Source organism: Taeniopygia guttata, chromosome 26, assembly GCF_048771995.1.
Source record: "Taeniopygia guttata chromosome 26, bTaeGut7.mat, whole genome shotgun sequence".
NCBI classification, from domain to species: domain Eukaryota; kingdom Metazoa; phylum Chordata; class Aves; order Passeriformes; family Estrildidae; genus Taeniopygia; species Taeniopygia guttata.
The window spans coordinates 1,776,675-1,802,134 of record NC_133051.1 but is presented as its reverse complement, the minus strand read 5'-3'; the positions used below and the strand labels follow the sequence as shown (position 1 = coordinate 1,802,134).

The window sequence follows — 25,460 nt, the reverse complement described above, 5'->3', positions numbered from 1 at the left end:
GCATTCCAGAGGGGCTGATTGCTTCCCTTGTTTGGCTCAGAAAAAATTCCCCATGAAGCACTGGTGGGGCCCAGCCTCCAGCCGCTCGAGGATGTTGTTCACCGCGGGGGAAACGGAGCGTTCAGGAGTTCCAAATAAAACCCTAATCATAATCGTTGCTGTTTCCCTGTCTTGCTCTTCAAGCTCAAAGGGAGTCCATGGCTCAGCAGCAGCAAACAGCACCTCTAACGAGACCTTGCATGGCAAGGAACCAAGCCCAGCACCAGGGGAGCCTGTTCAGCAGCCTCACTGGAGGAACGCTGACAGGTTGTTTATAGCAGCTTACAGAAAAGCAGTGCAAAATAAACAGGAGGCTACCTGCTTTCCACCCCTCTCCCACCCAGATTTCCAAGGGAAAACTTGATTTCCTTTCTAAGTGTTTCAAATTTTCAGAAGAGGAAAAACAAAATGCTGCCTGTGATGAATGGGGGCTGGCAGCTGGTGGGGACAGGTACGGCGCTTCAAGCCGTGGGAAACCAGCCCAAAACGTTCAGGCACCGCAAGGAAACAAAAAAGCTGATGGGAAGGATGCCCACAGACAGGCAGGGGGGTCCCAAGCCCCCGTTTCTCTTCACAGAGCTTTGTCAGCAGCGTTCTGTTGGCAAACAGGCCCCCGTCCATCCTGCCTGCCAGCTCTGTTCCAAAACAAGGATTGTCCTCATCGTTTGTTATCCTGCCTGGGCAGGAAGACACACAAAGTGAGCAGCAGGTGCCTGTCTGGAGCCAACAGAGCACAGTGGTTTAATCCAAGTCCATCTGCACGTGGAGGACAGGGGGGAAGAGCTGGAGCTTACAGAGCTCGTCGCTACCACCAGGAAAACAAATGGATCCACTTCAAAATCACGCCTGCCGCGGACACCCCGAGCTGCTCCTGAAAGGTCACATCTCTCCTCATTGTGGGTTTAATCCAAGCCTTGGCTGTCAGGGAGAGAGAAAAACACAAGCCTGGGGCTCTCCAGGATGGAATTAGTGCTCAGAATTCTCCCCTGTGGGCACAGGCACGTGGGTATGTGTGTGTGAGGAGCGAGTGTGTTGTCACCTTGGCGGAGCACACAGCTGGTGCTGACAAGGTCAGCAGCAAGAAGAAAACTCACCCTGGGCTAACGGGAAGCAGAGAGTTGGAGGATTAGTCACCATCCAGAGATCCACGTTTCCTGGGAAATAAAGCAGCTGACAAGGGGTGGAGGACAGGAGAGACGCAGGACCGTGTGGGATTCCAGGCTGGAATTCAGTCCCTGGCTCTGCCCCAAATCCACACAGCCTCTGCTTCCCTCTCTGCGTGTCCTGATTCACCTCCCGCTCCCCGGCTCCTCTCGGGGCACCCGAAGCTCTCTGGGCTTTGCCAAGGGCAAGTTCTTGCAAACACAACCAAAATCCCTGATTCCCCCGGGGTCTAAGGGATAAGTGACCCTAACCCAGCCAGGACAGACAGACAGGGGCTCCTGCCCAGCTCTTTCTGCTGTCTCCAGGCCACAGGAGCGTTCCCAAGCGGATCTATCGGTCTATTTGGAGCACCAATGTTTGCCTAAGCAAATAGCTCGGAAAGCTCCACGAATAACAGGAGGGCTGCTTAATTGGGAAGAGGGCAGAGAACCGCAGAGCAAAACACATGCAGGCAGCACCAAAGGCAGGGAAAGCACGGCTGAGGGGATCTGCCCACCACAAGGGCACTTTTGCCCTCCATCCATTGTTTCCTCGGTCCCAGCACCACTGTCAACAACACTTTCTGCATATGCAAATAGGCCCATATTCCCGCAATTACACGGCAATCAGAGGCAAATTACATTCTTGCTGTTTACTTTCAGTGTCCTTAATTAATCCGGTTATTAGACGATTAATGAAGCTTGTTTGGTTGGGAAAAACTCATAGCATTTACAGCCTGAGCTCACGCATGGGGCTGGGGGCAGCGGGTCCAGCGGTGTCCCCAGGGCCAGCAGAGCAGGGTGACACTGACACCTGGGGACATCTGAGCATCGGGGGATGCTCAGGGCTTGGCTTTTCCAGCTGTGCCTCCTCTCCAGGAGCTCAGTCCTGCAGCTGGAGCCAAGCAGCACTTCCCAACTCCCTGGCTGGAGACAGCCTCCACCTCCCTGCTCCTCTCCAAAGGCAGCAGGACCCACGGCGGCAGCTCCCAAAGCTCTGGGAGATGCTGGAGCAGCTCCCAAAGCTCGGGAAGATGCTGGAGCAGCTCCCAAAGCTCTGGAAGATGCTGGAGAACATTCCCAGGTCCGTGCAGCCGCCGGGTCCCCCATCCCTCTCCCTGCTCTCCCCTAAGGTCACCCCGGCTTGTGTTTGGTTAAGCCGCCGATAATGAAGTGGCATGTTCATCTAATGATCAAATTGCCGCACCACGAGCATGAAAGGCTGAGGAGAACTAATTAAGAAGCTCATTTGCATACTCCAGAGTTTCCGGTGCACGTATGGGGGTTCCCATAGCAACCGGTACAAAAGCTGGTGATGGTGCGTGGATTTTAGGGGGTTTTAAGCGCTGTTCCTTCCCTTTGTCATCCCCTGCAGATCACAAAGGCTCTGCGAGGAAGGCGCGGTGACAGAGGGCTGGGAAGGGACATTTCTGCACATCAGGGTGGGGGACAAAGGAGCTGTGAGCGTGGCAGGGGCTGAGCCTGGTCCCAGTGCCACCAACTCAGGTGGCACTGCTCCGAGAGGGGAGCAGGGATTTGGGAGCTGAGGACACACTCGGACAGAAATCCCTGACCTGGTGCTGCTCCATCCAAAACTTTCCTGAGTCACTTTGGCCTCGGCTCCCGAGGGAAGTTTTGCAGCATCCCAGAGCCCTGAGGGGACACTGGCTGCAGGGAGCTCGGGGTGACAGCGACGTGGGGACACTGTAGGATGGGACCCTGAAATGCCGCAGCCCAGGGTGGGAAGGAGGAATCCAGGACTGGCCAGGGGAGGTGACAGCTCAAGTCCCAGCAGGTTCCCGCAGTGCGGCGCAGTCCAGCCCCGGCTCCTTCCATCATGTCACTTTTCCTAAGCACCAAGATTTCTTTTCTGCTTTGTATTTCTGGCAAGAAACCTTTGCATTTAGATAAGGAATAAAGCCTGGAATCAGATCTGAACTCTGCAGCAGAGATCAACATTTTAATGAATTAAATATATTCCAAACTAAATGTAACCTCTTAGCGCTCACATTTTTGAGTGAGTCGAACTTAAAGAAAAAGCCAACAATCCAACTCGTTCCAGCTCTCCCCGGCTGTGAACTGGCCACAGGCCAATCAATTATCTCGAATTTATTCGTTATTCAACTTCCCTCCAACAGCCAATTTCCAGGCTGGGAATTGCAGGTGAGCAGCTCCTGCGGCCGCGGCTGCGCTCTCCTTCCAGACCAGTTGGCAGGCACTGGTTTCACTGGTTTCACTGGTTTCACTGGTTTCTCTGGGCTGCCCAGGGGCAGCACCTGGCGAGGGAGGACACTCGGGCCGGGGGGACTGGAGGGACAGCTCTGGTTGACATCCAGAGCAGAATTTAGAGCTGCAAACGGAGCCCGAGCATCCCCCGAGGGCTACACAGCACTGCCAGGCCTGGGAAGAGATTTTTAATTCCTCCCTGTTAATTCCTGGCTGAGCAGGGAGGGCAGAGCTGCCCCAGCATCGCCGTGTTCCGTAGATGCTGCAGATGCTGCAGATGCTGCAGATGCTGCAGCTGCATGCAGCCCTGCGTGCCCGCAGGTGTTTGCTGGGCTGGGAAAGGCAATTTTGGGAATGGGGAGGGCAGGGATGAGACCTCAGGCTCAGGAAGCCCCAGTTGCAGAGCCTGGAGTTTGGGGGGCAGGTGAGGGAGGAGCAGCAGGGGAAGCACATCTGGGCCTCCCTGCAGCCCCCACCACGCTCAGCAACACCTCACCTCACTATTTCCCACTCCAACAGGAGCTTCTCCTCTGTCCCCAGCCTACCCAGCAGCCTGGAGCGAGCTCCAAACCCATCAAGCTGGAAGAAGTCCCCTTGCCCATCCAAAGCTTTCTCCTCCCCTAACATTGTTTTCGTTTCCCCCTCCCCCCCCCCCGTTTTTTATTCTCAATAAAAACATAATTACAGGCTTTTAAAAAAAGCAAATTATAGTGACATACTTTAATTATCTCCAAGCAATGGAGGACTAAATTACACAGTCAGGGAATCGGAGGTTACCTAAAAATAAAAGCAAGAAGCTTCATTAAATGCTAATTGCAGCTTTCACCACTGAAGTGAGATTTCAACACAGACCACCATTGACTCACTGGGCCCTACAAGAGAACACTGGGGCAGGGGAGGAACCCTTGGATACAAAATTCGTGCCTCCATCCGTGGCTCCAGCCACAGGGATTGCTCCAAAGGGAGCTCCAAAGGCTTCACTGCTGCTGGACCTTCCCCAGCCACAGGGCTGGGTGCTGCCACCTCCCTCCAGAGCACCCACTGTCCCCTGGAGCCATCTCAGAGGCACTGCCCACCTTCCCTGCAGCACTGAGGGGCTCATCACAGCTCCTGCAGTGCTTTAGAGCAGAGAAATGAGCTCAATTTTTCCCAGAGCTGCTCCTGCACCATGGATGGAACCACAGCAGCCACCTCAGCTTTGCTGCCCCCTGCTCTGACCCCGAGTCCCACCTTGCTCTGAGCACCCCTTGGCTCTCCTGGGATGAAAATGTGTCCCTGGGGCTCTCCTGGGCTGAAAATGTGTCCTTGGGGCTCTCCTTGTGGGAGAGGAGCTGACTGGAGCCCTGCCCTCCTGTCCTGCCCAAACTGAGCTCTGCTCCAGCCCTGCTCTTCCCATCCCCTTCCTCCAAATTTCCTCCCCAAGGAGGAACAGGAGACCTCCGAGCCCACAGGGGTGATTTTCCCCAAGACACAGGAAGGGAGGCACGAGGTGGCAGGCAGGCTGGAAAATTCGCAGGGAAATTATCTTGTTTTTCCATTTCCCATCGAGTTGGCCTAATTATGCCACCGAAGTCTGTAATTTGCCTCTCACAGAAGAGAGTTAATGACTGGTTCCAGGCTGCTGCTGCTCCAGGCGGGGGCACAGCTCCCACTCCAGCCCCCAGCTGTGCCCTGGGACCCTGAAAGTCCCTGTTTGTCCCTGGAGAAAGGAGCTCAGGAGAAGAGCTGGCCATGGGCAGCAGCAGCCAAGGACAGCAGAAAGTTCCAGAAGGCAGGAAGATCCGAGCAGGGCATGGAGGGAGCTGGCACCAGCCCAGGATTTTTCCCCACCACTTCTCAAAGTCCCAGAAAAAGTGAAAAATCTGCAGGTCAAGCACTCAGGGAACTCAGGCAATTACCATTGTTTAAATTCAACAGCCCTTCACAGAAATAAGAGGAAAATCAGACAAGTGCTTTTAAAGCTCTAAGGGAGGTGAGGAGGAGAAACGATGGCAACGATTCCCAGATACCTCATTAAAAAAAAAATACACAAAACACTGAAAACTAGGAGTCTGATATCCAGGAATCAGCATCCACTCTGCTCTTCTCCCCAGCCACAGGCAGAGCTACCCCAAAAAATGCTAAGCAAAGCAGAAAAGCAGAATCTGGATCCTCATAAAGTCCCTGCTGCAACATCCAGAGCAGAGCCTGGCTGGATCCCCATCCACCTCCGTGGCTCACAGGCTTTGCTCCCTTTTAATTAGCTCCCATCATCAAAGAGGTGGCTGGAATTAAACAGCACTGGAGCATGAGGGGCTGGATAAAACCCACCAGCTGCTTCCACCACTGGAGTGGGTGGAGAGGGACAAGGCTCCTCCAGAGCTCAGGGTTGGCGTGACAGAAATGGGGAATTTCTGCAGGGCATGGAACAACCCCTCCCAGGCAGGTGGAGGCTGTAATTAAGTTAGAATCAGCCCTTCCAGTCGTTATCAGACAGAATTCAGGGTGAAAAAGCTGCTCGTGACACCACGAGAGCAGAATCCCCCAGCCAGAAGCTGCAGCAGAGCCATCAGCTCGGGATTTCTCAGGGCCCTCTGAACCAGGCAGGGCCTCACATCCCATCCGACAGTGATGGATGCGCTGGGAATGGAGCAGTGTCTGCTCCTGAGAAGCTCTTTTGACAAGGATGATCTTATCAAAGTTTCCAGCTTTTCATTATGCTGCTTTTTTCCCCCTTTTTTAACTCCTGTCTTCAAGCCAGGCTCTGTCCTCTGTGCATTTCCCTCTGGCACCATTCCTGGTTGCATCCAGGTGCCCCCCACACACCCCAGGGGTGAGCAGAGCTGTGATCAACACACAAACAGCTCTGGAGATGTGCAGATCACAGGGGTGACACCACACAGGGGGAAACAGCAGCACTTTGGGGTTGGGGGAACAGGCACAAAGGGACAGGCAGCCATCCCAGCACCCCCTCCCAGGCCAGGTCACCACCAGCTCCAGCATTTTATTGGGATTTTTATTGAAACAAAGCTCGTCCAGAAGCTGGAGGCACCCAGCACCTCTCTGCTTCCTTTCCCCTTTTCCCAAAAAAGAGCCAGGTTTGGACCCTCCTCTCCTGATCCAGCAGCCAAAAAGCACAGCCAGCCCCAATCCAAGAGGGAAACACTTGGAATGCCCGAGCCAGAGACAGAAACAGCAGCAGCCAATGCACCAAAGTGCCCCAAAAAGGCACAGCCACATCCCAAAACCCACGGCTGTGCCATCCCAAGGACAGGCTGGAGCCTGGAGGAGGAACTCTCCCCACAAGGCAGAGCTGCTTTTGTTACCTTTTGTTAACCCAGGATCCTTTAGGTTAGAAAAGCCCTCTGAGATCCTCCAGTCCACCCCTTAACCCAGCAATGCCCCCAGGTGCCACAGCTGCACGTTTTTGGAACAGATCCCTGCAGGCATGGGGACTCCAGCGCTTCCCTGGCAGCCTGGAGGTGTGGGAAACCCTGGGAAATCTCCTTTTCTCTGCTCCTCTCCTCCCCTCCATCCCCTCAGCCTCTGCCCAGAGCTCAGGGAAGAGAAAACGAGGAGGAATCAGCCCTTTCCACCCCAAAGCTGCCCCAGTGCCCCATGCCAGGGACGTGCCAACTCCCCTCTCCCTGTGCCATCCCTGCCTGGCATCTCCAGAGGAAGGACAGCAAGCCCCGAGCCCTCCCAGAAGGTTTGGCCACCCAAAACCTTCCCTGGCACGCCTAAAACCAAGTCACCAAGAGACAGCAAACGCCGAGTGCAAAACCAGGGTCTTTTATTAGAAATCTCCTCGTATAAAAATGATCATGCTCTACACAGTCATCGAATAATTCATAAACATCCAGGCACTGAACTTTGTTTTTTTTCTTTTTGTGTGTTTTTGTTTTTTGACTGGTCAGTACATAAAGCAGACATATTTCAATCCATATGGTCATCACATACATTAAGGAACCACCTATAGAAATCAGCACTTTGAACACAGTCTAGGTTTTATTTTATTTTATTTTGCTGTCTGTTTTTTTTTTTTAATGTAAATTTTAAGTATTTTTATTTATTTGTCCTTTTTGCAACATATAGAATTTGGTAGGATACGGGGTAGAGAGTGAAGAGGGACAGAGGAAGACAGAAACAAAAGAAAATGGAAGATTTAAAAAAAAAATAAAAAGAGAAAACAGAAGGTTCTGCACAACCACAAACAATCTCACAAATCCCAGAAAAGGGAAAATGTTTGGGCTCTTATATTTTTTCCTTTTTTTTTTTTATTTTTTTTGCCAAAATACAGGAAAAAAAACCAAAACAAAGACTTGGTGAAGTCCGTGCCCTCTTGCCCGTGCTCCATCCCCACGCTGCTCCGTCCTTCTGTGGGAGCCATGCATCGCCACCGTGGGCGCTGGAAGAGTTTTAGTGTTTCTTTATGGATTTTTTTGCTGCTGTTGATGGCATTTTCCCCCAGGATTGTGCCCTGTGAGGAGCTGAGCTCCCTGCTGCTGGGGCTAAATGGCGTGGTTGCTGTAGCTGACGTAGGTCTGCTTGGTGGCCAGCGCTGGAAGGAGACACAGAGCTCACGTGGGTCACCAGCACAGGATATCTGCCCCTCCTGCCCCTGTCCCACCCCCCTGACCCAGCCATGGTGCCAGCAGGTGCCAGCAGGGATGTGACAGGGATTGCTCAGGGCACTGCTCTCCCCGTTCCCATGCATCACCCCAGAGGATCCCGCTGTGGGAACCACCTCACCTTGAGTTTCCAGGTTCTCGCAGAGCTCCGACTTGGCCTCTCCATTGGGGCGGAACCCTCCCTTCTGAGAGAACTTGTTGGACATGGTGGCCGCTGTCACCACCGCCTTGAGGCTCCGCTTGCGCTTGGGGACGTTCTGCTCCGGGTGGAAGAGGATGATGTACACCTTGGGCATGTAGAGCATGCCCAGGGACACCGAGGCACTCAGACTCACCGAGATGGTGAGCGTCGTGGTCTGGATGTACATCTGCAAGACACAAGGCCACCAGCTGAGAGCCCAAGCCCCTGTGGGATCCAAAAGGGAAAGGAGGAAAGGGGGAAAGTTGGGGTTGAATAAAAGGAGAGGGAGGCAGCGCTGTGATGTTGGCAGTGCTGGGTGCTCAAGGTGGGCTTTGATGCTCCACCAGCCTCAGGGCAGGAGCTGCAAGGCTGGTGCTGGGCACAACAAGGGCACCCAATGCCAGGGCACACCCCACTGCCCCTCTCCCTTCAACAGGTAATTCCCATTCCCCAGCTGGCTCCTGGGCTCTTGTCATGTAAGTCACATATTACACACCGACGCTGCCTTTTTGCAGTCAAAACTAATTTCACGCTCACTGTCCAGGACTAACAGTGACAGATGTTTTCCAAAATGAAAGCCCATTAATCTGACTGTAGAATAATCCATTTTTCTATGGAGAGCAGTTGGCAGGCTCCTCTCAAGCCGGGGCATCTGAAGCAGAGACCCTCTCCCCCTGCCCATCCCACCTCTGGGGGAGGCCAGGAGGACAAATCCCTGCTCCATGGGCATCCCTGCTCTGCCAGCATCTGGCTCCTTCCTCTCCAGCATCCCCTTCTCCACCAGGCGAGGCTGAGGCTCTGCACAGCTCCTCAAAGTGAGAGCTGGTGGGACACAGCTGCTCCAGGAACCCCCCAGAACCCACCTGGGACCCCACAAACCCAACCAGCACCCGGCCCAGAGCCTTCCAACTCAGCCCCAGAGGGAAAATGCCACCCAGCTGGTTCTGAGTCAACTGAAGAACTTTGGTTTGTCCCCAGAATAAAACCTCCTGCTGTCACACGCGCCGGTTTGTTTGTTCCACCTTCTCTCTCTAGGCAGTTTTTGGAAATAAAAATGTCATTTCATCAAGCAAAGTCAAAACACATCTCTGTGCCAGAATATGTGCGCTTTTTTATTACTTCCTTTTTTTTTTTTTTTAGTCCACTCCAACTCTCTGAACTCTGCCAGGGTGTCCTGGACTGGGCAGGAATGAGGGAAACACTGAGACCCCAACTCCAGGCAGCCCAAGCCCTGCCTGGGAACCAGCCCAGCGTGACCCTCTGAACTGAGCCGAGCTGAGCTGAGCTGGGCCAAGCCAAGCCGAGCTGAACTGAACTGAGCTGAGCTGAGCCAAGCCGAGCTGAGCTGAGCTGAGCCAAGCTCAGACATCTCCATGAGACCCCCTCGCTCCTGGGCCAGTTCTCCCAGTGCTGCTGGGCACCCCCCTGTACTGAGACCCCGCTGCCCCAACCCCATCTCCCCACCCCATCTCTGCCTCCTGCAGCACTTTTGGGGTCTCACAGGGCCACTGTGGCAGCTTTCCCCCCACCAGGCGTTTGCAGGAATCGTTTTCCTGCCGCTCCAGCCTCCGCAGCAAACCCCTCGGCAGCTCCACCAGGAATATTTTTAGCCTGGAGCCTCCACACAGCCGTGCAGCTCTGCTCAGTTAACCTTTTGCCACTGCAAAAAATGACCATTTCTCACAGTTTCACTTCCCACTCTCTTAATTGGCTTCCAGCCCAGGACCCCGCTTTGCCCCTCCGCTAACGACGCTGGAGCTTCCTCCGGAGCCCGGGGAGGTGTGAGCTGTGCTTATCGAGCAGCTTCCAGCTCCTGCTGCCTCCTGGGCTTCATCAAACAGCACAGGCAGCCCTGGCTCAGGGCGGTGATGCTCAGGGACAGCAGTAACCCAAAATGACCCCACAGCAGCCCCCAAACCCCTCGCTGAGCTCAGCTTTGCCCAGGGCTGAGCTGAGCTCAGTCCTGCCCCAGGGAGCAGCCCAGGCTTGTGCCTGTCCCACAGCAAATCTCTGCATTAATGGGAAATTAAACCAAATCCACGCCTGGCCCCACTACAAGGGGCTTTGCACCCTGGTGGGTGCTGGGGAAGGGCAAACCTGCTCAGCACCCCGAACGCCCCAGGACAGCCCCTCTCACTCCTTCCCTTCTCTCTTTTCCCTGGCTAAAAGCGAATGTGATAAACAGGAGAGCAGACAATGACTCCACTGTTCCACTGCCACCTTATCAGCACAGGAAATTGTCTCTTTTTTAGATGCTCTGTTATTCTATTTCTGTAATCCGCCGGGATCGGCGGGGATGAGAGGTTCTTTTCAGAAAAGGCTTGGGGGACTTGTTACAATAACGTGCCACCTCCACGCGAAGTTGTGGGCACGAGGTAAAGCAAACAGAAGTAAAACTGGGGATTGTAATCCAGCTCCTCCAGAGCATGAGGAAGCAGCCCTGCAGCCTCAGCTGGGCTCAGGGCAGGAGTGCCAGGGGGTCACGGGTGTGGGTTTGCCCTGTGGCATCCTCAGAACTTCAGCCATGAGGGAACAGCCCAGACAATCCTGGATTTCCTGTTCCCAAGGGTGCAGACACTCCACGGAGCCCAGGAGCCCCTCAGTCCCGGCAGCAGTGGGGTGAAGGGGATGGGATCCCTCCCCACGGTGAGCTGGGGGTGCCCACGTGGGTGATGCCAATGCCAGTGCCCCCAGCTGTCCCCAAGGACACACTCAGAGCCACCCCTGCAACAGCTCCTTTCCCACCTTTTTCTCCCCAAGAGTGCAAACCAACAACTAAAGCACTGAGGGAGCCCCAGTCACCTGCTGCTCCCTCCAGCCTCACTTCAGCACATCCATCGTCCCTCAGCTATGGCCAGGGACACTCAGAGCTCATTCCCACGGCCTGGAGACACTCAGAGCTCATTCCCACGAGGGCAGAGCAGAACTCCAACCTGGAATCCCAAAGCCCCTGGAGGGCTGGCTCAGCAGGCTGGAGGCAGGGCCAGGCTGTGGGACAGAGCTCCGCGTCCGAGGGGAGTTGGGAACATCACTTTTTCCGCCTCTAATCAGCTTGTTAGCAGCCTAATAACAGAGCAGGCCTGTGCATTACAACCCCCAACGAGAGGCACAGCCTATTGTGGAGCTGCTGCCTGACAGGCAGCGTTCAGCAGCCCTAAATTATCCCGTGACAAGCTGCAGTGAAGAGGTGAGCAACCTTGCGCATAATCTACAATCATTATCATTTCCATCTTTATTACCCACAGTATGCCAAGCACATTAAGGAGGCTTTCAGGGAGCTTTTGTTTTGCAATAATTTCTTTAAAAACCTGCTTTCTTGTTAGTATCTCCCCTGCCATCTCATCAGAATGGAAATGCAGCACAAGGTTCCATTTATTTCCCCTAATTCTCCTTCACACTTCCAGCCAGAGAAGGTCTGGTGGGACCTTCTGGTTGAGCCGAGGTCGGAAGTGGCTGGGCAGACTCGGCCTCCTCGAGGGATGGATGCTCTGAGAGATGCTCCAGGACACAACAACCTCAGGTGTCCGCAGCAAAAGCTCCCTCAGCAAACCTTTGCAACAGGTGTGTCCTAAAGCCACGTTGTCAGCAGCAGGGGGACACACTCGGGGGATCAGAGAGGGATCCGGGTGCTGGGACACCCCAGGGATTTCCAGGGAACAGCAGCTCCAAGGTTTGTTCATCAGAGCAGCGCCGGGCTGGCAGGCGGGAGATGTTTGTGTTTGACAGAAACGCGATGATTCCTGTTTTGGCTGGCAGGCAAAGGGATTTGGGTCTCATTCATGAGATTTTTATTCTTTGTTCTTAATCCCTCGCACTTGAGCACGGAGCCTCGTCCAGGCTGGCCTCGGTCCCATGGGAACTCAGCACTGGGAACAGGGGCCAGCTGGGCAGCACCGGGTCCCTTTCTGTGCAGAAATGGTGCCCATGACAGCCAGGACCTGCCCCAGGGGCTCTTCCTGCCCCAGCCCACACAGCAGCAGCCTGTGCTGCCCACTGCCCCCACCCACGAGGGGCACGGAAAACTTCCCACCCTAATTCCCAAGCTGACCAAGCTGCAGGGAAGGTCTCCACTCGCTCAAGACACCACAGCCTCTCCCAGCCCTGCAAACCAACACCAGCCAGGCCTCTCCCCTCCTCCCTTACCTTTTCTGCCGACTGCGACGTCCCAAAGAATATCGGGATGAAGGCTAACCACACAATGCAAGTCGTGTACATGGTGAACCCAATGGGCTTGGCTTCGTTAAAGGTCTCCGGGACCCCGCGGGTCTTAATGGCGTACACAGTGCAGGTGACCATGAGGAGCATGCTGTACCCGAGCAAACAGATGAGGGACAGGTCCGAAATGTCACATTTGAGGATGCCCCGGGCAAAGTGGGGGTTTGTAGTCCGCTGGTCCTCGTAGTCAATGACAGAGTGGGACGGGTCCACGATGAACCAGATGCAGACGCCGACGAGCTGCAGGGAGATGAGGCTGAAGGTGATGACCAGCTGCGACGCGGGGCTGATGAAGCGCGGGGCGCTCACCGACTTCTTGCCCTGCTCGAAGATGCGGTAGATGCGGTTGGTCTTGGTGAGCAGCGCGGCGTAGCTGATGCTCATGCCCAGCCCCAGGAAGATGCGCCGCAGGGAGCAGGTGCTGAGGTCGGGCTCGGCGATCATCAGGAAGGTGGTGGCGTAGCAGAGGAAGATGCCCGTGAGCAGCACGTAGCTGAGCTCCCGCCCCGACGCCTTGACGATGGGCGTGTCGTTGTAGCGCACGAAGGTGATCACCACGAACAGGGTGGCGATGATGCCCACGATGGCGATGAACACGGGCACCACGGCCCAGGGCGAGCTCCACTCCAGCTTGATGATGGGGATGGGCGTGCAGCTGGTGTGGTTCTCGTTGGGCCGCTCGTTGAAGTGGCAGCGCTTGCAGTGGAACTCGTCCAGCTGGTACTGGTAGCCGTCGCAGCGCTCGCAGTGCCAGCAGCAGGGGATGCCCTTCACCAGCTTCTTCCTCTCGCCCGGCTTGCAGGGCAGGCTGCAGATGGAGCTGGGCTGCTGGCTCCCACCCCCCGGCCACAGCATGTTCTCCACCTGCGGGGCAGATGGCACCAGCCGTGCTGAGGGCACAGCGGGCACCTGCCCGGCACACCTGGGCACAGGGGGTGCCCTGCCCTGCTTGGATCTGGACCCTCAACCCATCAGCACATCCCACCCCAGCCCACCCTGGCATGGGTGAAGCTCTCCATCGGCCTTTTGGGAAGATTCAACAACAGGAACCCAAAATGAAACCCCTCCTTCCCTGAGGAAACCCCATCTGCTGTGGGCTGGCTCCTGTCTCCTGTCCCATAGCCAGAGTCCCCAGGGTGTGGTCACAGGAGCTGAAGCACCGGTGTGTACCTGGGGGACACCTTCCCCTCTGCCCCCACCACCTTTGGCTGCCTGGCTTTGCTCCCAGGGGCTCCCAGACTCTTCGTGGTGAGAAGAGAAACCTGCAGGACCTTCCCCTTGGGCCACACCCTCACCTTGAGGTGCAGGTGGTCAGTCCACTGCCCGATGACTTTGTACTCCGGGGTGGAGTTCCTGATCTGGTACTGGTAGATGTCGTAACGCCCCGGAGCATCTCCGTTCTCGTTGAATGTCACAGGGGTCCCGGCGATGCCTGTGGGAAAGGGGGGCTCAGCACCCACAGCACCCCCAGCAACCCCCACCCCCACCAAGGGGGCTCTGCCTTGGTGCTCCCCCCTCGCTGCTTCTAAGAAAGGGGGGAAAGCAGCTTTAAAAGCTAAATCAAGTGAATTCTGGAGATCAAATGAAAGGGCGGAAGAGAAGAATCAAGCGAGAGGGGAAAATAAATAAAAGAGACACTGTGGAGGAGATCAGAGGGTGGAGATAAATAGAAATAATAAGGGGACCAGACAGAAAATGTTTATTAAGGAGAAAGGGCAGAGGAAAGGATGCGCTTCCAGAGATCTGAGACGGACAAGGGCAGAGCAGAGGGAGGCAGTGGGACCTCGGCCAGCTGGGAGGGAGGAGCTGGCAGGGGAGAGGCTGGGCAGGACAGCAGGTGAGGGCAGGGTGAGGGCAGAATGGCAGGTGAGGGCAGGGTGAGGGTGGGAATGCTGCCGGATTTAAGCTCCAGATGCTCTCAGGAGATGTGGAAGCTCAGACCTGCTGATCTGCTGCCCTCCCATTCGCAGTGCAGCAGCTGCCAAACGGTACCACAAATAAACTGTGGGTGCTGCTGTGTGACCCACACTGGGACAAGCAGAGACCCCGAGTCCCAGGGCTGCTCCTGCCACCTCCCCAGGGCACAGCACACCTGAGAAGTTGACGCTGCGGATGTACTTGAGCAGCTCCACGCCATCCACCGGGTCCATGCGGGGGCACAGCCCCACCTTGCCGGGGCACAGGTTCTTGTGCATGTTGTGCAGGGCGTGTCCCATGGCGTAGACAGCGTCGATGACGAACTGCACCTTCCCCTCCTGCTCGTACGAGGAGTCCTGGCCGATCCTCTCCCGGTCTGTGGGGACAGGGGAAGGGGGTTGCACCTCCTGTGCCCCATTTGGATGTGTCTGCTGCACCCAAACCCTTGCCAACGGGCCCACCCTGGATTGGAGCAGCTGGAAATTCCAGCCCCGCTCCCAAACCTGCACACCCAGGGGACACGCAGCCAAGGAACATTCCCTGGGGAATACACAGCCAACCTCCTCGTTGGGAGGTTCTGGAAATGTGGGTGCTGCACCCTGCTGTGCTTCCAAGAGCCCTCAGGATGTCACATCCCAGTGCCATGGGACAGCCCTGAATTCCCAATAGGATGCAGGCTCACCCCGGCATGTTTCATCCCTCCTTCCTCTCCCAGGAGTTTCCACCAGCTCAGGCTCCAGCAGCGGTGTCCAGGACTGCCCAGGAAGCATCCATCACTGCCTGATGTCCCCCATCTCACCCCCAAAGCCTCCTGTCACCCCACTCCCCTTGTCACCCCCTGCCTTGCTGACCCCACAGCCTCTCCACTGGCAGGATCCTGCAAGGATCTGGCAATTACCAGTGACAGCTGCCTTCCCGTCATAACCGCCCTTAATGGGCCCACAGACATGTTAATCACTTAGCAGAAGACACCGATTAACGCAGCACGCTGTTAATTACAGCCAAGAGAGCATCTCCCAAGGGGCACCAGGCTATGGAGAGCTCCGGCCTCTGCCCCGAGGCATGGCCGGGCATCCTGCCAGGCCTCCAGTGGGAAGGAGGGATCGTCAAGGAGCTGAGGGCACGAAAGCCATGCCAGGGTGCCCAAAATTAACTCCACCTCCTGGCCTGATGCGAGGTGGCATTCACGGGGACTGCAGGGGACCAAGCACCAGGTGCTGACCCCTTCCTTCCCTGCTCTGGGGGAGTGGGATGAAGCTCCAGCCCCGTGAGCCGTGCTGGAGGTCCCCATGCCAGGACCTGTGCCACTGACATGACACAAAAGCGAGCTGATAACGAACTGACCGACAGGAAAAGATGATATCGGGCAGGTGAATTCATAGCCCATCCTTCAAAGTTATAAAAACGCTTTTGGAATGTGGAGATTACTCATGCAAAGCCCGGCAGGTGATCCCTCCTTCCACATTATTGACAGGAGCCATTAATCTTCTCCCTCAACTTCGGGCCCTTCCCCATATTCATCTCCGAAGGCGCAGACAGGCCACTCTGTCTTGTCAAGATAATTACCCATTAAAAGAGGAGCTGTAATAGACTGTCCAGGGAGCTGAGCCCATGGGGATGCCACAGCCCTGCCACCACCCACAGCTCTGTCCTGGGCACACACAGGGCCCGGGGCTGGTTCCTTACAGCTCAGCTTCCCTCAATCACCTCATCCCAAAATCCAACCCGCCGCAATAGCACAGGCTGCGGGGGCTGCCTCCTCATCCCTGTGCCAAGGCTGAGCAGTGCAGATAAGGAGACATCCCTGGGGCTGTCCCTCTGTCTGTCAGCACCTTGCCCCCGGCCCCAGCTGCTTTTTTCCAGTGGGGAATTAGGTCGGTGCACAGAGGGGCAACGTGGAGCAGACAGCCGAGGCTTGTTCCCAACCTGGAGACAATAAATCTCTGCCAAGCTCCAATAGATGAGGGCCAGGGAAGGGAGGTGACCTGCTGATTATAATAGCAGGGTCGTGCATCGTTTGACAGGGCTGGTAATTAATTTTCAAGAGCGCGACGAGGCTCGGCGGCCCCCTCGGAGGAGGGACGCGGCTCTTCCCCAGCGGCAGACGAGACGGGATTAGAATCAATTCCCAGCACACCACTGGTCCCGCCTTTTGGCAGGAGTTAATCAAAATCACTCCCAGCACATCTGTCTGGGAGTGATTTTGAGTGATTTGGCAGCACCCAGCACCTCTTGCCATGTTTTTGAGCCCATCCAGGAGCAGGAACAGTCCCTCAATGTGGAAGGCTTGTGGCAAACGTGTGATGGGTGCTAGGGCTGGTCTCAGGGGTAACACAGGCAGCTGCCATCAGGAGTTCCATCAGCTCAGCCCTCACCTTCCTCCCAGCCCTCCCATCCAGGAAGGGGAGCCAGGAGCTGACTGGTTCAGAGTGGGATCCTTTGGTTTGGTTTTTAGGGTGGAATAAACTAGCCAAGCTCACATTTCTTGGCCATGTTGGGCTCTACCCAAACCTGAGGGAAACAGCCCCAAACTGGGAATTTGCATCAGCCCTGCAAGGCAGGAGCTCATGGATCTGCAGGGGCAGGTGATTTGCTTCAGCAGGCGTTAGTCCCCGCTCTATCTGCCAAGCAATCACTCGGGAGATGGTTTATTTGCTGACAAATTCCGATGATTTACAGACAGCTCCTAGGACATTTGCCACATCGTAGTTTCAGCTGCTTCCACTGACACCTTGGCCCTGAAATATCACCTGTTTAAAAGCTGCATCACAGTGGAGATGAGGAGATCAGCACTCGCAGGACCTGCTCATGCATCTCCTGGTGCCGAGGGTTCCGTGATGCTCTGGAGAAGGATGAGGAGCTCTTGGCTACCCAAGGCCATGGCCACGGGCCAGTTTCCTGGCTTGCTCGGCTCCCACCCACCCAGATCACCAGATGAACCCTTGGGGGAATGCCTGCAAGGACAGGGATGTGGAATCACCATCTCACTCATCCTCAGTGGTGAAAGCAGGGGGAAAACAAAACCTTCACCATCCAACTTCGCAGGCACAGCCAGGCCCCTCTGCCTGACCCGACGGCTTCCAAAGACATCCCTCCCAAGGGGACAAAGGGACGCGCCAATGTCCCCAAGTCCTGCCACGTCGCAGCCCGCGAGCCACGCCGCCGTCATCTGTCTTCAGCCGGTGCCAGGCGGGCAGTAAATCTCTCCCATCTCTCAGTAAACATGTCACCTCCCTGAGCCTCCAGCCATCACCTGACAGCAGCGCTGTCAGCAAGACAGATCCCCGGCTGCCTTGTTTACTGCACCGGTCCCTAAAGCCTCTTTTGGCTGGAAATGACTCAAAATGCGCAGCGGGGCTCGGGGAAGGAGATGGGAACCTGGAATCGGGACCCCCAGCAGGATCAGAAAAGCTCCATGCTCACAAGCATGGTTCTCACAAGCAGAACCACACCCCCCATGAGCTGCCCCCCTCCCACAGCAGCCCCCCAAGCTCTTACTGGTGCATTTCTTGATGCTGCTGCCCTTCCTGAGCGCGTGCCGGCTCAGCTTGCAGTGGAAATTCTCCTCCCAGAACTCGGCAAACCAGATGTTCCTGCGGTTGTTGTCCAGGGTCCTGCTGGAGAAGTAGCGGTCGAAACCTGCCAGGGTAGAAAGCAAATGGAGAGGTTAAATCCTGAGGATGCATCACTCATTCCCAAATTCCCCAGGCAGAGGGGAAGGGAGATGTTGTGAGCGATGGGGACACAGCAGAGTGCGGTGGGATTGTGCCCAAAGTGTCACTTGTGCAGAGATGCAAGTGGAAAATCCACTCAGGGCAGATCCTCTGCACAGCAGAGACTTTCTGGGACTCGGAGAGCAACAGGAAATGCCTCTCTAGGTACATTGGTGATGGAGGGCGAGCAGGGAAAACATGGCACGTGGAAAATAAGGTGATTTGTGGGCAAATCAGGAGGTCTTTAAAGTCCATTCCAACCCAAGTGATGGTGATTCCACGGTGGTGTCACAGCCAAAACCTGCAGATAAGGAGGGCGATCTCAGGGGACACGTGGAGCGCAGCCCATACCTCTGACCGAGACCCGCTTGGGCAGGATGGTGACAGAGCCCTCAGCCACCTCCTCCAGGTGCAGGACTGGGGCAATTTTGGAGCCCCAGCTGTCCGAGCCCATCCAGATGAAATGCCCCGTCTGGTTTGCCCTCTTGGCCGCCTCCAGCACCCTTCTGTGGAAAGAAGCAGCAGAGGCTGGGCCACCAACTCCTTATCTGGCCCCAGGGCAGTGGGGACACTGCACAGTACTGGTGGCATCTCCTGCTCCAGGCACAAGTTTAGCACCAGGCACAACCCGGTGTACGTGGACACACAAAATCCATTGGTGCCACTCAGCTCCTGCACCCTCTGTCCTCCCAGCCTGGGCACCCAGGCTGCTTCTCCCGCTCCATTTGCATATTTGCTGACTGGTAATTGAATTTCCCCTTAATTACCCAACATTAAGAAAGAAAAAAAATAAAGAATCGAGTTATGCCACAGCAGGCAGGGAAAGCAGCAGTGTGGAGAGCGTGTGCTCCAGCATGGGCAGCCCTGGGAGAGGAGCAGCCAGTGCTGCCAGTGCCCAGCATGGAGCTAAACTGGGCTGTGCTGGGTTAAACTGGGCTCTGCTGGGTTAAACTGGGCTGTGCTGGGTTAAACTGGGCTGTGCTGGCTCAACTGGGCAGCTGAGCAGCAGCTGGGAGCAGAGATGCCATCGGTGCTGCTGAGCATCCCTCCTGGTGCCAGACACTCAGACGTGCCTGCGCACTCCTCCAGCGCCAGCCAGGCCAGAAAGTCGGTGGGAGGATGGGAGCAGAGCGTTCCTGACCCTGTGGGCTCTGTCTCACTGTCCCCTCGGGGGCTCCTGGGGGTCCCCAGCCATGTGGGAGTGGGGCCCATGGCAGCTCCATCTCCCCATGCAGAGCCAAGGCAGGTTGTGACTCAGCCCCCGCGTCGGAGTGGATCATTTCAAGTCCAGATGGTGTTTGAAATGTGTAATAAGGAAAAAAAACCCCACAGAGATCCAGCAGAGTGCAGACGAGATGGGAAGAGGCAGGCGTGCAGGCTGCTCCCAGCTCACCCTGGGCTGCCCTGGGCTCATCCCTCCCCAGGACGGTCACAGCCCGTGTCACACTCTGTGACAGCAGCACCTCCAGCTGCCCCTGCCCCCTGTGCAGGGCAGGATCTCCCCAGGGCAAGCCCAGGAAATTCTCATGGGATCAGTGATTGACACCCAAACTGAGCCAGGCAAGAATTCCAGCTACAACCATCCCAGCCTGTCCTTCCCATCTTCCAGGCTCCACAATGCAGGGTCAGGATCGTGGATACCCCACTCCTGGGCTAAAGGAGGCTGCAGAACCCCCTGCCCAGAGCTGCAATCCCATCTGGATGTTTCCAGAACCCTGATAACAGGACCTGCCATTTATCCTGCAAGGTAAATCCCTTTTCCCTCTCACCCCCACCCGATGTCAGCTCCGCAGACATTTCTATTAAGGGAGGAAAAAAGGAACTGGGAGAGTTTGCACATCTGATGTAAACTGATTTAAACTTGCAGTTTACCCACATTTACATAATGTTTGCTGATTAATAAATTAGACACTTAGGAAATCAGGGGTAGCTCCGTGTGAATCATTCTGCTCCATAAACAACGGAGCCACAGCCGCCGCTTCGCCTGCAGAGCAGCTCCTCACCCTCGAGTGTGGCCACGTCCCGGGCCCTGCTGGGCACAGAGTGCTGGGAAAGTCCCCAAAACGTCCCTGGAAGGTCCCCAAAACGTCCCTGGAAGGTCCCCTAGATCTGTTCCTCTGCCACGCTGGGGCTGCTCTGCAAAGCAAAGCCAGTGCCTGGGTCCTGCCCTGGCCTGGCTGGGAGCAGCCCCTGCCTGGTGTGAAGCAGCAGCTCACAAAATCCATGGGCTTTGGGCTGCCAAACCCCATGGGAAGTGGGATTTCCCTCCGTGGGCTCTGCATGGCTGTGCTTGGACGGCAGCCACTTGCCAGGTGGCCGCTCTGAGTGTGTCCCCAGTGCAGACATTCCCTGCCACGCCACACAGAGCATCCTCTCCCCACTGCAGACACATCCCAGTGCATCCCAGTGCATCCCAGTGCATCCCTGCCCAGACCCCCCTCCACACCTGATGTCGTCCTCGTTGGCAAAGATGATGACGGCGCGGGCGTGGGAGGTCTCCAGGAGCCGGCGGATGATCTTGTCAAACTCCCCCGGTTTGGGCTCCCTCGGGATCTTCACGGACTGGGCCACGCAGACCCCGCCTGTGGCAGAGAGAGCCCTGGCACCGAGGCACCCACGAGTCCCTGTCCCCTGGGGTGCCCCTCTAACAGGGCTCCTCAACCCAACAGGCTGGGCTGGGTCCCTCCAGCACTTCATCTCCTCAGGCCAGACCTCCTGGCCACCACCCAGCCCCTGGGACAGGTCCCCAACCCTCCCTTTACCCCTCCTCTCCCAGGTCACTGCCTTCACCCCTCCTCTTCCCCCAGCTCAGCCCTTCAGCACCACATTCCCTCCCACCCTGCATCTCCACAGCTCCTCTCTGCCTCCCACCCGCTCCTCTGGTACCTGTCACCTTCAGCCACCACCACATCTCACCCCAAATGTCCCCAGGACAGACACACAGCCCATCCCAGCAGCTCACTGAGGATTTTCCAGCCTGTTCCAAGCAGCAGCCCCTCCCCAGCCCTGGATTTGCAAAGGGCTCTGGTCAAACTCCAGCAGAACCATCCCACGGGAAAAGCAGACAAGCCCTTCACTGCCGAGCAGCCAGACCCTGCAGAGGGGTTTGTTCCCATCCCTATGGCACTGGCCAAGTTCCAAACCAGCTTGCCAAGAAGCCATTGCAAAAGCAGGTAATTAAAATTAAAAGAGACAATTAGAAGAGCCCCCCACGTTTCACTGCTGGGCTCCCAACCTCCAGCTCCAAAAAAACGGAGCCCTCCTGCTCCTGCATTTCTGCAGATGCCAATAAAGAGAGAGATGGGAGAGAGAATTAAACATTGTGGGACCTTCTGGATGTAATTGATGGTCTCAATTTGCATAGTAAATGACATGGCTGACGCCTCCTGCCACTAACAGAGTGCACCTTAAGCAAAGGGCAGCATAATTACCACCCAGGGCTGGGAGAGACTCCCAGAGCAGGGCCCTGGAGAGGAGCAGGACAGGACAGGCTCCAGGAGACTTCACTCCCTACTGGGGCTGCAGGAAAACTGGGAAAAATTGGCCCCTTGCAGCCAAAGCCCAAGAGAAGAGCGATGTGAGCAGGCAGGGAGAGCTGCAGGGATGGGGCACAGCATCCCCACCCTGCACCCCCTGGTCAGGGCTTTCCAGGGGTTTTCCGGGGGTTTGTTTTCCTGTGGTAAGAAATTGGGCCAATTTGCTGCTTGTTTCCCATATGGGGAGCCAGATGGATGGAGAGGAGGGAGTTGGATAAACAGACAGATCAGCCAGGCGAGGCGGGCAGCAGCCGGCAGCAGCAATGTCCCAGCCTGGGGACACTCACCCTGGCCACCACAGAGCCCCCAGCCAGGCCAGGGTGTCACAGCACACTGCCAGGGGCCACCATGCAGCTTAATTACAGTTTCCATGGCAATCAATGGAGCAAATCCAACAAAAGCAGCAGTTTGCAAACACCAGAGCCTTCCAAAAGCCCTGGCACGGCCAGGCAGGAGCACACACACGAGAGAGTGGCAGCTGGGGGTGGCACGGGCACACGCTGAGTGCCACCAGCCACTCGTGCTGGGGAACATCTCCCTGCACACGTGGCCCACAGAGGAGATGGGCCCATAATAAACAAGAGGTTAAATCGATGGCAGCTCAGGAAGGACCACGATGTTACCCGGCTGCTTCGTTAAATCAAACTAACGAGGAACACAGCTCCTCCAGGTGACAGCCTGCAGGGCTAAGGAGTCCCTGCTTCCCACAGCAGATGCTGACAATGTTTTTATCTTCTTAATTAATGAAAACGTAATCACCAACAGCAAGAAGTCCAGGGTGTCAGGGGGGCAGTGGCTGTGTGGTTTGGGAAGGGGATTTGCCAAGTGATGCTCCCACTGCCTTCGCACTAAAATCCATTTAGTCAAAGCCCTGCTCTAAAGGCAGAAATCAAAGTGAGGAGGTGGCAGCGATGATGAGGAGGGGACCACCCTCTCTACCCCAGCAGGACGGCACAGCACTGCTCCCTGACTTGGGACCAGGTGTGGCTCTGGGAGAAGGCAGCAGGCGAGGCATGGGGACCCTCCTCCTCCTCCTCCAGCTTGGGAAAAGACCAAAGAGAAGCAGGAATATTGGGGATGGGGGGAACAGGCCCACAGCTCCCACAGGCAGCTGCTGGAGGCAGTTTGGGGCCAGGCAGTCGAAGGATGCTCAGAGGAGATGCCACGACTTTCCTCACTGGTGGCACAAGACTCGGGGCACTGGCAGCAAAAAACATCCTGAAAAACCCATCCTGAGCCCCCATCCAAACCTCCCCTTCCAACGCTGCCGGTGCCATCCTCAGGCACGGAATCCCTCCGGTCCCGGTGGGATCTCGCCTCTCCCGGGGCCGCTGGGGGTAACGCTGTTGTCAAACACGGGTCAGGGTTTAATCTGCACCATTAGGGCTCGGTGGGAGCTCAGCCACTCCGGCTTCCCCTCTTGATTGCCACTGCTTAATTAGCTCCTGGCTCAGGGGGTTCTGGCAGCGTTCCACAGAGCCTGTGGAGCTTGGAGACAGCAGAGACCTCAACGAAGCAGAGCCAGAGGGTCCTGGGTGGGTCTGTCCAACCACCAAAGTGATGCCACAGGTCAGGGGCGTGGGGAAATGCTGGACAGAGGGGCTGGAGGTGAGGACACCAGGGACACCCCGAGGCTGGCCCTGCCATGCAGTGGAAATCCAGCTGACAGCCACTGCTCTGGGGGAGCAGGATGGATGTTGGGAGCAGAATGCACTTAAAACACTTTAAAATGGCTGAAGAAAACACGTCCTTTGCAGACTGAACATCTCTGCAATGCTAAAACCCAAAACTCTCGTGAATAAGGACTCTGCAGCCACCAGTGCAGCCACCAGCAACCACCAGGGGCCAAGAGCATCATCGCCAGAGCGACCGCAAACACGGCTAAAGATAAAGAGATAAATGAATAAAGATGTAACAGCCACCCAGGTCAGGCTGTTGTGGTAGCCCAGGGCCAGCCCCAGCTGCAAGAATAACCCATCTGCAGGGCGAGTTTCCTCCCTGCACGGCTGTGAGGTCGCTTCGTGCCTCGAGCAGAACCGTTTTCCACCGTGCCGCGAAGCTTCAGCGCCAGGCTCTGCTAAAAATTGAAACTGAAGGTCAAGTTGATAATGCATCAGAAAGCAAACAGCTTGAGTGCGAGCTGCTAACGACAGCAATGAGCATTATTGCCTGATGGAAATAAAACCCGACTCTGAAGGCTCGGGCTTGGCATGAGAAATGAAGCAGAGCGCTGCGGGGAGGAGAGCGGGCGCCGCTCACCCTGAGCTGGGTGTGGGGGCTGGGGATGGGGCTGGGGTTGTTCCCCTGGCATAAACACCCCCACGGGAATCTCCACCACTTGATTAACAGCCAGCCAGAGCCTGGCACAGGGCAGATCCTCGCTCAGCTGGCAGCGCTGTCCGTCCCTCTGACAGGCTGCAGGCCCCTGCGAGCAGGGACAAGTCACAGGGTCCTTCAGGCTGCTGGAGAAATGCAACTGAGAGCCAGGAATATCCCAGAGATCCTTCACCCCTTCCCAATGGATCTGTGCTCGTGTTTGTTTGGTGCCAGCAGAGCCCTTTGCACAGGGGAAGACAGAGAGGTGAAGTGGGCAGAGCCTGGCTCATCCTCCAGCCTGGCACTGCCACCACAGATGGCACGGCTTGTGGTGGGGGTTAAATACATAAAATAAAGGGAAAAAAACCCAAAAAGTACGTTTTTGGTCCAGCTTCACCATTATTCATGGCTGTGGCTCTACTTCCATGGGCAAAGCAGTGTGGCTGACACCCCACGTCGCTCCCAAGGGAGATGCTCCAGGGAGCAGCTCAGAGCCCACCCGAGGCCCCAGGGACAGCTCCCACAAATCTCCACATTCCTGCAGCGTGCCAGGCCCGCAGCACCACCACTGCCAGCACACAGGCTGCCCTCACACCGCAGGCACCGTGGAAATCTGCTTTTTGATAACTAAATTATCACTAATGCACATAATCGCCAGGTTATGTGGATACCCAAATTACAGGACTGCCACAGCCCCGGATTAACACGTGGCTGCTCTGGCTCTGTGTGCACTCCTTTACTCTGCAATTACGCTGTCGGATCGTTAACATCTGGTTAGAGGAGCTCGTGGTAACCACAGGTATCTCAAAGGAGAAGAGCTCACGCCGCAGCAGGACCACCAGTCACAACCACCACTCCTCACTGGTGCTTAGTGGAGGAGGAGAGTGGGTTTGAATCGTGCCCGTGCAGCCCCTCGGCTGCCCCACAGATCCCCCCATGCATGGGGCAGCAGAGCATCCCCCAAACACACCCAGCACAGCCCCTTTGCACCTGCAGCTCCACAGGTCCCCTGCAGCCACCGCTCCGCAGCATCCCCACACGCTGCTCCTCGAGGAGGCACAGCCCCGTGAAAAATATCCCACTTTGCAAGTGAAAATCCTGAAGAGCAGCTCCCAAGCTGGATCCCCAGATGGGCTCCTCTGCATACTAAAAGCACAGCCGGCTCCGGTGCCAGGGATGGAATTAACGCTGCTCCTATTTATAGGGCTTTGATTAGGAGCTCATCACCTCAAAGTTTTTATTCCCTTTATCCATTTATAAGGCCATAACGCAGTTTGACTGGCTCCAGATAGGCCGGTGTCCCACCGACTTTGCCAGAACCTAATGTGCCATTCAGACACACTTAAGCCTGTAATAAGCAGCAGCCTGTGCCCTGCAGGGGTTTAACTGACTCAAAAAACATCCTTTAGCTCCTGTCCCACCCCGTGCTGGGGGGCTGAGGTGATGCCAGAGCCAAGGGGGACCCCAGTGCTGTGCCAGCCCCTCCGTGGGTCCTGGCACAGCTCAAATTTGTGGTAGCAGCACCCTCAGCAGCGATTCCCAGGGCTCCTCACCCATCCTGGGGT

The 25,460-nt window shown here is 56.2% G+C and overlaps 1 protein-coding gene across 3 annotated transcripts in view; it reads right to left on the bottom strand.

Annotated features, from left to right (window-relative positions):
- Window positions 1-7,157: 7,157 nt before the first annotated feature.
- The window catches only part of GRM4 (glutamate metabotropic receptor 4), a 31,837-nt gene continuing 13,534 nt past the window's right edge, over window positions 7,158-25,460 (bottom strand). For all 3 annotated transcript variants that reach the window (XM_030255844.4, XM_072918786.1, XM_072918787.1), the window contains exons 4-11: window positions 20,490-20,625; window positions 18,395-18,549; window positions 17,829-17,969; window positions 14,506-14,706; window positions 13,709-13,845; window positions 12,342-13,277; window positions 8,139-8,385; window positions 7,158-7,947 (exon numbers count right to left, since the gene is read on the bottom strand). In XM_030255844.4, coding sequence (XP_030111704.1) covers window positions 7,898-7,947; window positions 8,139-8,385; window positions 12,342-13,277; window positions 13,709-13,845; window positions 14,506-14,706; window positions 17,829-17,969; window positions 18,395-18,549; window positions 20,490-20,625 — 2,003 coding nt within the window. In that variant the 3' untranslated portion in view covers window positions 7,158-7,897. The remainder of the gene's footprint in view (window positions 7,948-8,138; window positions 8,386-12,341; window positions 13,278-13,708; window positions 13,846-14,505; window positions 14,707-17,828; window positions 17,970-18,394; window positions 18,550-20,489; window positions 20,626-25,460) is intronic.